The sequence below is a fragment of the Hemicordylus capensis genome, chromosome 1 (genome assembly GCF_027244095.1).
Source record: "Hemicordylus capensis ecotype Gifberg chromosome 1, rHemCap1.1.pri, whole genome shotgun sequence".
Lineage (NCBI taxonomy): Eukaryota > Metazoa > Chordata > Lepidosauria > Squamata > Cordylidae > Hemicordylus > Hemicordylus capensis.
In genome coordinates, this window is record NC_069657.1 from 267536936 (window position 1) to 267550117 (window position 13182).

The following is a 13182-nucleotide window of genomic DNA, read 5'->3' on the forward strand; positions in this document are numbered from 1 at the left end:
ACTACCACTCTGAAAGATGCCTCTTTGCTCAGCTAGCAGATGAACTCTATAAAAGAGTATAGAAACACAAAAATATACACTACAATATTAACACAAAGTTGTGGGGCAACATTCCACTCTTCAGAGAGTCACTTCACTCCAAAATAAACCCCAAACACACCCATGTTTTACATGGAGCAAGAGTTGGGTCCCCCTTGTACCAAAGGCCCCGATACAGACGAGCCTCCCCACAACTTTGAGAGAAGCAAGTTATGTGAGATCTAGGCACAGAGTGCCCATGCAACAACTAATTTGGCCCTTACTGTCTCCATATTTGAGTCATAGCCCATCCCAATGCAAATGCCTGGTTAAGGTGTTAAAATCCACAAGGCAGATTGGAGTGGGTAGAGAAGGACAAATGGGACACAACACAGTGGATACTACCATACTGTGGCAAGACCAAGGGCTACAGCCAGTGTGCTGGGTGGAATGGGCAGAAGAGGCTGGGCCATTGCTCCTGCAGGTCTAGGAGTAGCCCATGGCTTCTGGGCTAGATGACATGCCTTCATCACAAGGCCTTCAGTCTTTTTGAATTGACTGTCTTGGCACCAGACAGTCCTAGACCATGGCCACAATGTGGAAGAGGTGCTGTCACAAGCAGTTCAATGCCATGCTTGCATTTTTACCAACTGGACTTTTAAAAAGAAAATAATCTGAAGCCTTAAGGACTCTTATGAGAAATATTCTAAAGGGATAAACACTTTCCCCAAGTATCTGTACTGAAAGAAAGCATGAGAGCAGTTTGCCAACGACCTGCCTACTCAGCTTATGTCGGCAGCATCTTATGATTGATCAATGGTGGTATCCAAGGCTGCAGAAAGAGGTGGCATGCATTATGCTCCATGTTTGTGGGTTGATCTGTAGGCAGTGGCTATTTAGGTTGAAGTAATATTACCATACCCAAGTTAGAAACTAGACTGCAGTTGGAAAGAACTGCCTAGGAAAAATTGTAAGCAAGGAAGCTGGATCTGGTGGGCCACTGCATTTTTATCCACTTTCCCAGGAAAAGGAAGATAAAACGAATCTCAGGTTTTCCTATTCAGTTTTTGAGAATGGGGCAAGTTTGACACAAAGCTGTCTACCTGGCATCTTAATGTGCAAGTGTGAAACAATAGGCCCAAGCCAAAGAGGAACCAACCTCCTGCCTGGCTCTCAGCTGTTCAGATAGATACAAGTCCAACCTCATACACCATCTGCAGTAAGGGAGGAATCCAGAATTAAAGCCTTGGACACCTCAAGCACCGACTGCTCAAATTTCTGACACCATCAAACTGTGTGATTCAAAGTAGGCTGAAAGTTTACCGAAAATCACATCAATTTGAGTGGAGTCACTTTGGGAGAGTCCTGCATGTGACTTTTCCGCCAAATGGTAGCCAGGACATTTGATAGCTGCCACTTTGAAGAGACAGCAATACCACAAATGGATTGGCTTCAATGTTAGTCAACATCCCATGCTCTAATGATCTTCCTTACAGCTTCATCTGTCTCATACACTGCATAAATCAGAGATTACACAATGAAGCCCCTCCAAGCCTCTTGGGAGGGCTGGGCAGACTATTTTGGTGGATTCCCTACTACAGCAGGGATCTGAGACTGGCCTGTAACTGTGCCTTCAAAAGTTAGCAATCTAGCCTTTGCAATAGTGTCATCCACATCCATAGATCATCTAATTCCAGGCCAATGGAAACTAAGCATATTTGGGACAGACAGACCTGGAACAAGTGTGGTCAGCTTCAACACCAACATCCTACTTTCAGCGAATCCGCTGTGCAGCAAAGGGATTGGTATGCCACCACACTCCAGCCCATCCTGAGCCCATTCCTCATTGGATGAGCGGGCTAATGCAAACCAAGTCTTCTTTACAAGTCACTAACTCTGATCGCTTGGGTTCTAGTCTAAGACTGTTGCTGGAACTCTATGGGCATGTATCAACCTAGATGGATTACACAGCATATGGGAAATGCCCTATACCAAGTCAGACCATTGGTCCATTTATCTCAGTATTGGCACTGGTCCTCCAAGGTTTCAGACGGGTATTTCCTAACCCTACCTAGAGATACTAGGGCTTGAACCTGGGCCTTCCTACATGCTGAGCAGATAAGCAAATTCAAATGGCCCTATCCAGATCATGGCTTGCCAATATGCATTTACCACCTAGTTCACATCCAGGACAGTCACCTAAGAAGCGGGGGTGAAGTGCACACCACTCCACTGTTGACTTTACAAAAAACACACCTAAACCGGCTGGCAAATTGATTGTTTTAATCATCATAGAAGTAGGACGACAAGACAGAAGACCTAGGTAATTTGTTTAACCTTCAGTTCTAAAGTACTCCCATCAACACATAAAGAGGGAAAGGAAATCTCAGAAGGCCAATACCACACCAGTGGCAGAGCTACATGATCCTGGAGGAAATAGAAGAGCAACTCCATTTGAACAGTCACTGCTCATTCCTGGTTATGGTTCAATGAAGTTGAGCTCCACAGCAAACGTTTCCCTGAAGATCTTCCAAGTCTTTGGCTTGTGTGGGTTATCCAGTTCCTTTCTAGCCAAGAAAAGTCTGGGGGAAAGAAAAGAGTGTGTTTCTTTCACAGACTATATATGGACGGAAGGACTGATAGGGTACATCTTGTGCGAAGCCCATTAGGTATAGGTAGCACAAGCATCTTTTTGGCAAAACAATGGAGCATGTTGTTCACTGCATTTAACCACACACACACACACACACACACAAGATATAGCTTTTTACACACAATCCATTTTAAGCACAATAATACAGCCGCTGCCCATCTGTCGAAGCCTCAACAGATGGTTGAGGATGCTTCTACTGGTGGGATTACTTATTTTTGCCTATTCAGATGTATTATAGTAGTTTTTGTACCCAAGAAAATACAAAAAAATCAACTATACAGCTCTCTTAAGCAGTTTTTAGTTTGATGTCTAGCAACTGGAGCTCTGCAAGGACTCTGCCCCAGCTAAGTTTCTTCACTACAGTTCCTTCCGAAGTCATTAACTTTGGTTAATATTGCCATATGACAGAGGCGTCTTTCAATTCTCCATGTGATGCCATATTTTTCCAGTGCTTCCCATCTACCCACAAGTGCTGTCCTTTTGCTGCCTGAAGAGTAATGAAGGACAAGACTAACAATGTTGTATTTAATTGATGCTTTTGGGTAATCTGGCAACATGCTGGAAAGGAAAGAAGATGGATGATCTTATGTATGTCGAAAGAATGGAGGGCAATCAGGAAAGTTTCCATTGCCAACTATTAAAACTAACGGAAAGCAGAACGCCTTCCAGCCAAAAATGTTATTTTATTGCCCTCTGACCCAAAAAGCACAACTTTTTGCTTGCAGATGTACTGTATATCAGATTGACCTACAATTCGAGTCCTGTTGAGATGCTACTTTGTACATGTATACAGGTATCTGTACATATATTTGTGTGAATGAGTGCACATGCATTCATTTTACAAGTAAACCTGGGTACAGGCCACCCCAAAATGCAGGCTATATATAGAACATATGAACAACTGCGTACAAATCAGTGTGTGTACATTGTACACATGTTGTACATAATGTGTTAATAGAGCTTAAGACAATGGGCTGGTAGCGGCTCTCTTCTAGCAAGTACACACATTTCTGCTGCTTATTCACAATAATATCAATTTAATCTTTAGTTTCTTCTTAATGGTGAAAAGAGGTTATCTATCCATAGTGATAGTCCAATAGTAGTCAATGAGACTTCCTGAAAGCAAGTTGGCTTTTGAGTTACTTAGTTCATTCATTCACCAGTTTCCTTTCTTGGAGACTTGTTTAGGTGTTATGATTCCATGCAAGGAAACAGCATGGACCTCCCCCCCCCCTCTCTCTCTCTCTCACACACACACACACACACACACACACACTCCCATGAGGCAGAGACAGCATTTCTCAGACAGCAGAAAGACATATATAGGAGAAACATTAAGCCCACTGCTGATCTGCACTTGCCCTGATTTGGACAGATGGAGAGCCTTTTAAACAGGATCAAGTTCAAGAGCAACGGGTGGTTCTCCCTTTTTCTAGGAGAAGCTGACTAAGTAGAGTACCAATTGGTACTCTAATAATAAATTAGATAAAACCAATAAAAACAGCTGTGCAGAGTATTACATGCCAATCACAGTGTCACTTTCCTGCCCCTCCCCCTTGCCTAGAGTAGTGCATTAAGTTTTTTAAAAATCCAGACTGGCCTTTTAAATGCTCCAAAAGACATTGACAGAGAAATATGCGGGGTGCCTGGGGCGGGGCGGGGGGAGGCTATTCTAACCATCATGGGAGGGTTATGCAAAAGTTCACACGGGGAACATTTAGCAGTAGAGGAATAAGATGAGAAGCAGCAGCAGCAAAGCACAAAACAAAAAAATGCTTGTATCTGCTGCGAGAGGGAGGTATCTCTCTATGCAGCCTTAATAAGCACTTGACTAGTGGTTTTAAGTGTCCAAAGCACTTGCATCATCTTGTAAAACTCACCACTAAGTAAAGTAAGCAAGTATTAGCACCCCAATATTAAACTGGGGTGCAGAGGCTGAGAGGGAGCAGCCATCTAGCAAATCCATGCCCGACAGATTTGGAGAGTTCCAGAGTCATAGCTCAGCCACTATGCTACACCTGTGAGTGACCACTAGCAAAGAGCAGGCTCTGCTTTCTTCCTTCTGGGGTATGTTTCATTCATAAAAACATGTTGCCTCACAGAAGAGAGCAAAGCCTGCCTCTTGCTAGTGGTAACTTCTTGCTAACCCTTTGTAAAATATCAAGCCTGTCTCTTGCCAGTTCTTAAGCTGGCCAAAGATTAGGGGACATATTAGCTTTCAACAGGCTCGGACTGGCCCACAGGGCAACAGGGCATAAAGCACTCACGGGGCGCCCCTGCGCCCCTACTCCCACCCTTAAGAGCCCATTCTGCTCAAAGCCCAGCGCCCTCCCCACATACATTCCACCGCCCTCTCAGTGCCCCCAGTCCGTCCCTGGCTTTCAACTGCAGGTCTGCCCTTTCTTTCCGCAATATAGCATACCTGTTATCTTCTACGAAGATGGTATTGAACCAGAAGAAGAAAGCAGAGTCATCGTAGCCTTGCGGAATATCCTACATTTTAAAAAGAGGGTCATTACATTTAGTGCCCGAAATAGCATTGAACAAGGAGAGGATCCCTAGCTACCCACGACTGGTACTTTTCGAAGTCCAACTAGTTTCTTTAGCCTTATTCATCATTAACAAGGCACAAGAAACTAAGGCAATCTTCCGGTAGCATCCTCCTTACTAGCTCAAGTATCAGAAAACCACATTTCAGTCCCAATGTGCTTCCAAGCCAGAGCTTCATCTTAAATGCAAATTCAACGCCGTTTTTTAAAAGTCCATTATAAAAGTGAACAGTCGTTGCTTTTTTGACCCTGTGGTTCAAAAAGCAGGTTATAAGCAACAACTATTCATTTTTATAGTGGCAGGATTTAGTCAACCTTGTGTTTCAGAGAGAACTAAATTGTGTTCACATTGAACACCGTGTATTCATACTGATTGCAGAAACCACCAGCATGGAAGGATTTTTCTTTTTACTCACAGGAGAGTGAACTCTGATTTTCACATCGTTGCTAAGGACAGGACAGCCTTCCAAGCTAATTACTACACAATCTCTCTCACCATCGAGAAACAACTGAAAGAAAACAAAGGCACATTTCATTCTCACTTACTAAAATATTCTTGTAAAAAAAAAAAAAAGAGTATGAAGCTAACTTCATCGAGGTTGAGGGCAACCTGCAGAGCCCACCCGATCCTGAAACTACTGTGGCCCTTCGAAGCTTGGCAGACAAATCCTCCCACAAGCAAATAGCCAGGTAGGTTCTACATGCACCCCTACCCCACCTGAGCATTAAATGAGATCATCCATTGTGGCGATCAATCTGGTACACACAGTGATTTGGGTGCCTGTTAATCTATTATGACTTGTGGGAACTGCACCTAGGAGTATAATAATTCTCATAAAATTCCTGTAAGACAACCACCACCCACTCCAAGTTCTGCTGGGCTTGAAGAATCTGACTAGAGGAAGAGGTGGCTTTTATTTCATTTTGAACCTTTCAAAGAAAGGTTTCCCCGACTGCATTTCATTCTGTGCGAGATATTCCTATCAACCCCAACCAAGTATTTTGCAATATCCTATTGGCATGTAACATATTGGGGATAGGGGCAGGGGGAGCAGGAGAAAAGAAAAATATGCTGGGAGAGGGATAGCTATACAGCTGTTTAACTCTCCCTTCTTGTGTTAAGCAGGGTTCGTCTGCATTCCAGTTCAGGAAGAAAGAGAATCAAAAGTGTATAGCCTCTGAAAAGCATTACAAGGCTGATGACAAAGTGGTGATGGCCACCAGCTTGGATGGCTTTAAAAGGGGCTTAGATTTATGGTGGACAGGTCTCTCGATGGTTACTAGTCTGGTGGCTGTGGGCCATCTCCAGCCTCAGAGGCAGGATGCCTCTCAATACCAGTTGCAGGGGAGCAACAGCAGGAGAGAGGGCATGCACACACCTCTTGCCTGTGGGCTCCCCAGAGGCATCTGGTGGGCCACTGTGTGAAACAGGATGCTGGACTAGATGGGCCTTGTGCCTGATCCAGCAGGGCTGTTCTTATGTTCTAAAGTGGAGTAGTTGTGCTACTTGCTGCCAATTGCAACACAAGAATATCCGGGAGGTGCGCGATGCACACATACAAACTATTCTACACAAGCTGCCATGCACATGCTACCTGCAAGTTCTTGCATTTCCCAGTATTAAAGACCATTGCCCCCAGAGTGTGGCTTTGTTATTATGGGCAAGAGTGACCATGCAGAAGGACCCTTTGATATGCCACTGATTGCCAAGCTTTAGGACAGGCAATATTTCCTTATGCCCAGCATACTTCCAACAACTCTACAGAGTTTAATCATTACTTGTGGGGTTGGGGGAGGCACATATTTTGTCCCGGACTAGTCTCTTTTGCTCTCACCATCCAACAAAGCAGCTGCATTCATTGCTTCCTGTATGAGGCTACCCACTATGTATCCTGAAAGCAGGGAGATTTAGGCTATATTCCCTACTCCTAAAAACGAATGCATTTTTCTCTGCATAGAAAGTGGTCAGTCATGTGAAGTGATCTGGTTTCCACTAGGGCAAATAGACATCCCTTACCTTACAGTTCTCTTGGGTTCCACAAACACAGTGAAATACTATTTTCTTTCCCATAAATATCTGCATTTTCAGATCACTCCCATTGCCTTTCCCAACTCCTAGAGAGAAAAGCCACAACACACACACAGTGGTAACAAGACAATTACTGGCATAAAAACTTGGAATTCAGGTCTAAGTCTTTTGCCACAGACATTAAAGCATGCCCTTTAAGTTGTGCTCAAGAAGCAGACTCAAGATCACTGCAGAAGGGTGGGAATAGGACAGGAAATGCCATTACATGTCCAGGTGCTTACCACAGATAGCGTAGATCTTCACACTTTTGATTCTCAGTGATCTTGCTGGTGGGAGTGTCCGGCCATATTTGTTTTTCACAATTTCATAATATTGAACATATCTACTCTGTAATTTAATGTAAGTACATCTTTAGAATATTCTCAAGGAAAGCTAAAATATTTTCCTATGACAAGAAAAGCTTCCAGTCCAGTCCTGAAAACAACCCACCCTCTCCATTTTACTACAAGGAACAAAGAGAGCCATAAACCTTGATTTCACAAAACACACCCAGGTCTAGGACATGAGCTTCCTCTGACCCACCACAGTGCCGTAAGTTGTTCATTGGACTGAAGACACTCTAAGATGCAGCCCCAAAGCACCACCAGTAATTCTATAGCTCAGTTCCAGTCATGTACCAGGCAGCATTAGTCCCTTGCTGCATCTTAAGCAGGGCTTCAGCATAAACTCCTACCTGGGATGGAGTTTCAACACCCTGATACTTGGAGCTTTCACTTGTATCAGTTCTCCTCTCACCAAAGTATGCCAAACTTTCCTAAAAGTAGAAGAGTCCTGTTACTGTAGTTAAACCCATATCCTGGTTTTGATTTTAAGCCAATGGAATACATATTGTTACCTTATATTGAAACCCTGCTGTCTCCTGATCACAAAAGTCAGACTCCACACACATACCTCTTTCCTGCAGCGAGGGGCCCATTTTAATAATTAGCGTTGCTAGTGTGTTCTAGGCATTAAAAGTAGCACAAATATATAGTACTCAATGTATATCACTATATACTGTGAAGTGTGCATGTGTGTATTCAGTGAAATGTATTTCCAGGCAGCATACATATTTTGAAATATCAGACTTAAATCCTTGGGGGCCTGGGATGTGTAGAGGCCCTGGACTTTGAGGTAGAGATGGGCCCAGACCAGTCCGGAGGCCATTGAAAAGGCCTCCGGACAGGACCGGTCCGGACCCTGGTGGTTCGGTTCGGGGGTGGGGGGTCGCTTTAAGAGCGGCAGGAGGGTTTACTTACCCCTCCCGCCGCTTTCCCAATGTGGCACCGTAAAGTTCCGAGTAATTGGGGCGGCAGGATACCTCCTTGCCGCCCCTTCCCCGCTGCTCCTCTGCAAACTTCCCAAGAGTCCTTTGTGCGCGTGCACGCACGTCAGAGACGTGAAGACGTGCGTGCACGTGTGCAAAGGACTCTTGGGAAGTTTGCAGAGGAGCAGCGGGGAAGGGGCGGCAGGGAGGTATCCTGCCGCCCCAATTACTCAGAACTTTACGGCGCCACATCGGGAAAGTGGCGGGAGGGGTAAGTAAACCCTCCCGCTGCTCTTAAAGCGACCCCCCACCCCAGTGCCGGACCGCAGTGTGGTGGTTCCATGCACACCCCTACTTTGAGGGGCTGGGGGCCCATTTTAAAATCTCATCTTGGCCCATTCCAACCTTGCTATGCCCCTGGCGGTCACTACACATGGGTTTCTGCACAACACCTGCACAGAAGAAACTTCCATGTAGAAAATGTGTCTCTTGTAAATTGACCCTGAATTTTCCATCCATGACTGGGGTATCTGAGAGTTAGAGTCAATAATAAAAGAACAGCACACTGCTTGTGACAGGAAGGGGCAAATTACAATGATTTCTTAGTCTGGCAGGGGCTGGTTTTGGCCCTGGCAGAACTTGGCTGTCTGCTCCTGTTGCAAATGCCTCTGTCTAGTTTGGCAAACTGATGTATCCTCCTCCCTCTTGGTGTCAAAGTAAGCACTGGTGTGGTGAATGCACATATACCCCATCATGAGCCAACAGTCATCAGAAGACAAAGGCTGGCAGGAATCATTCACTGGTTTATAGACCCCCCCCACCACCTTCTTCCCCTATTTTGCTAGTGGCTATTTGGGCAGGTGATCCTCTAGGACAAAGTCATGGTTTTTAAAAAGAATGAGATGAGACAGAGAAAATTACACTTGGAATCCTCGCATAACTCCTGACTGTTGTTCTAAGTCTTTTACAGAGATGGCTCATATTTTCAGGTTTTGATCAACAACCATGTCTAGATGGTATAGTGTTCCTTTTAACAGGGATTTCCAGATATTGTTGACTACAAGTCCCATCAGTCCTGTTTGGACAGGGGCGCAATTTCAGTGCTTGCCCTAGGCGCTATTTTCCCTAGTTATGCCTCTGCAGCCAGTACCATCTGCCAAGGAAGAGAATTTTCATTTCTGGCCTGTGAAGCACTTGGACAAATTTAATCCGAGGACAATAGCAAACACTGCAATGGCTGGACAGAGGCTGCAGAGAGATCCTTTCACTTGGCATCTCTCTGTGTGGGTGGCTTCAATGTTTGCATGTTGCTTACTACTTGGTCCAGCCAAATTGCACTGAAAATCTCCACTGGGCATTGCTGGGGGCAGCTGGCACAGGTATAGAGAGAAGCCACTTTAGAACCAAAGTGCTTTAATCTCAGGCATCAAAAAGGAGATCCCCACTTTTTGTACCTTTGCACTCTCAAACTGGTCACTATCAACAAGCCAGGTGCAAACCATAGTTCCAGTCCTACCTACATCAAAAAGGAAAAAGACAAGACTTAAAGGCACCATAGTTGGACCCTGGTTACAAACAAGAATAGAACCACTAGAGCAGTTGTACCACATCACATCCCACTGCCTCCCAGCAGATCTGAAGAGCATCTGGTTTTGCCTGCAACCCACCTTCCAAACCTACCAGTCCATTCAAATTACCTTTGCAGACTGGAACAATCAATCTCCGGTCAACCTAGTGGATTAACATTGCAATTCACCACCACCAGTTGCAAGAACTGGACACAACCCTGGGTTGTCACTGCATAGCCGGGCAGCTACCTCAGTCACTAGGAATTCTTCAGTTTCCTTATCTAAGTTATAGTCTAGCAATCTTCAGAAAGACTGAAAGTCACGCCTTTCTTTCCATCTACAGCAACAAGCATTGACCACTGCATTGCAGTATGTGAGGTTATCCCTCAAGGCCATTTGGAGACTCCAGTCAGTATAGAAACTCATTGCTTGACTAGTCAGCTTGTCAGAACACACTGCATCAGTATTCCAGTATCCTCATTGGCTCTTGGTATTTATTTATTTATTTGCTTGCTACATTTTTATATTGCCTTTCTGCCTTGACAAAAGCACCCAAAGCAGTTTTCAATATTAAAAGAAGCAAATTACAGAAGATTAACATCTCAGGCTGTTGGTCTTTTCAGGAGCTGAGGACAAGAGCTCCCTGGCCTGGGCACAGCCATTCTTGCCTTCCTCTCAGGGCACACTGGTAGCATTTCAAGCCTAGTTCAAAGACTGCACCACTGAGAGACCTTAAAGGCCAAGTTGAAGACAAATCATCCTGGAGAGAATCTATCTATGTGGTCGCTAAGAGTCAACACAGACTTGACAGCACTTAATCAATGTCCAGTTTTATGGACTCTCTCCTACCCCATAAAAGTAAGCCAGAGTCAGTCAAAAATGAAGTCCTCATAGTGGCCTTGATACAACAAGTTTGAATACATGGAGACTTTGATCAGCTTCTCCACACTTGTGCCTCCCTTGTTACCAGGCTTGCTCCAATGCACTTCATGAACAAGCAACATAGCCATTTTCTTAGCCTGTTTGGAAGAGATGCTTTAGCCTGCTGCATTTGAGACTATAGTTGTTTTGATTAGGTGCCCTCAGGTCATTAGTGAGACTAATATGCCACTCTGATTGCACCTGAGCACATACAGAGAATCAGGGCAAGACCAGGCCAGCATACAATAGACACAAAAGCTAATGGAATGCAATTTCCTTCCACCCGTGTAACTGAGCCTCCATAGCTTTAGATCATGGAAAAAGATCTAAAAGTATCATGTAAGAGTGCTAGAGATACACATCAGGTGGTATACAGAAATAAATCAATAAAATAGAACCCCTCAGCCTTCCGCAAAAGACTAACGTCATGCCTTTAGGCCATCTTTTTGACCATCAAAACCTCTCCCATGAGGGAATCGCTCTTTTACACCTCCCCTGAAGCCCACCTCTTTGCCTCATGCTCAAGCCATCTTTGGAGAGAAGGATCCCACCTAGATTAGAGGTAGCTACGGAAAATGGTTTTTCTTCCTCTTCCTCTCAGAATCTTCCAAACCTCTGTCCCCCTTCCTCAGCGCTACTGCATGGTTAATGTGTATTAGAGGCAGCCTAAAGCATTACCAGAGGGAATGCAAATCCCTTTATGGGAAGGCCAATTTTCAGCTAATTTGCTAGGTGCCCAAACCCATCTTTTCACCTTGTACTGTACCCCTATAGGCCCTCAGTAAAGCACCTCTGTTTTCAAGGCAGTGAAAACAGTGCACCCATATCATGATCAACTTTAATATAGCTGTTTGCCAATCTGCACCCATTTGAAGCTAATTTCCCTCCTCTAAGCCAAGCATAGTCACAAAGGGTGGTTACTACCACACTGCTGAGCAGACCTGCCAACACCCTCCTCCTTACAGAAGAGCAATAGCACACTTGATGTATAGCTGTGGCACACCAGGCACCTCCCAGAATTTGTGTCTAGTTCTTTAAAAATCTCAAGACAAGATTTCTGTGGCTAGGATGAGCAGAATGTTCGTTGAGTAGCATTTTCTGATATTTAGAAAACAGTTGTTCCCTACCATCATCTTTAGGTATATAGTGTGTTAAATTTGGGGCTTTCCAAGTGCCAAAACCTTCTATTTCACCCTCTTTAAATAAAGGGGCTTACAAGCAATAAGGTTTAGCTAATTTTCACTTCCTTAATCCAAACTGCTGAAGACCAATCCCTTACCGTCCTTGAACTCTGATGCCTACTTTTAAACTATTAGTACATGCAACAAGATGCAGGGAAGCAATCTCATAACAACTGCCAGGGACCAGGAAGCATGGCCTCTAATCCACATGCTCCAACAACTCCTTGCAAGCGTTTTGCCATTGTGCGTCAACCTCCAGCTTCAGAGTAACAATCTTACATTAGAATGTGAAAAGCCCCGCCAGAAGCCGAACAAGCACATATTTTGACCCAGATGCAGCAGATTTGAAGCAGTTCCTGAATGTAAATTCAATGTAAAGTCAACAACCTCTTTACACTCCATTCTGATGCTTCTGCTACAAAGATATTGACTTGACTTACCTTTTCCGCCTTTACAGTGTATTGCTATGATATTACGGCTGTCCTGTTGCATCCAATCTCGCACACTGGCAGTAAATTTTAGCATGTCCCTTAATGGAAAGAAAGAACATTGAAGTGAAATATTCCTCTGAGCCACTTGAGAATTAACACATGACCTTTTATTCCTCAGAAGCAGTAATGTCATACTTTATCAGGCTCAGGAATTGCTTCTTTCCATGTCATTTACATGACAAGACATTGACACTATTTAATTTTGATCCAAATTCCCATTTCTCACAAACTAGAGAAACTTGGAGGTTTCAGACAATTGGAGCTTGTCTTACAGGCCCACTTAAATTATTAGGTGGCAAGTTCTCTCATAGAATACACACACAGGACACCATCTTCATAGGTTACTTACTCTAGAGTTGGAACATTGTGGTCATCAATAAATATCCTCTCTACCCTGTAATGGAAGAGCACTGGGTCATAGCCCTTTTCACCTGCAGAAAAAGAAGATACAAGTATTAAAGTATTT

At 44.2% G+C, this 13182-nt stretch overlaps 1 protein-coding gene across 4 annotated transcripts in view; it reads right to left on the reverse strand.

Moving 5' to 3' along the window:
• Window positions 1-2284: 2284 nt before the first annotated feature.
• The window catches only part of LOC128340191 (phosphatidylinositol 3,4,5-trisphosphate 3-phosphatase TPTE2-like), a 40671-nt gene continuing 29773 nt past the window's right edge, over window positions 2285-13182 (reverse strand). For all 4 annotated transcript variants that reach the window (XM_053285056.1, XM_053285058.1, XM_053285059.1 and 1 more), the window contains 9 exons: window positions 13066-13147; window positions 12666-12754; window positions 10010-10071; window positions 7983-8063; window positions 7531-7636; window positions 7238-7335; window positions 5637-5729; window positions 5094-5164; window positions 2285-2600 (listed from right to left, as the gene is read on the reverse strand). In XM_053285056.1, coding sequence (XP_053141031.1) covers window positions 2498-2600; window positions 5094-5164; window positions 5637-5729; window positions 7238-7335; window positions 7531-7636; window positions 7983-8063; window positions 10010-10071; window positions 12666-12754; window positions 13066-13147 — 785 coding nt within the window. In that variant the 3' untranslated portion in view covers window positions 2285-2497. The remainder of the gene's footprint in view (window positions 2601-5093; window positions 5165-5636; window positions 5730-7237; window positions 7336-7530; window positions 7637-7982; window positions 8064-10009; window positions 10072-12665; window positions 12755-13065; window positions 13148-13182) is intronic.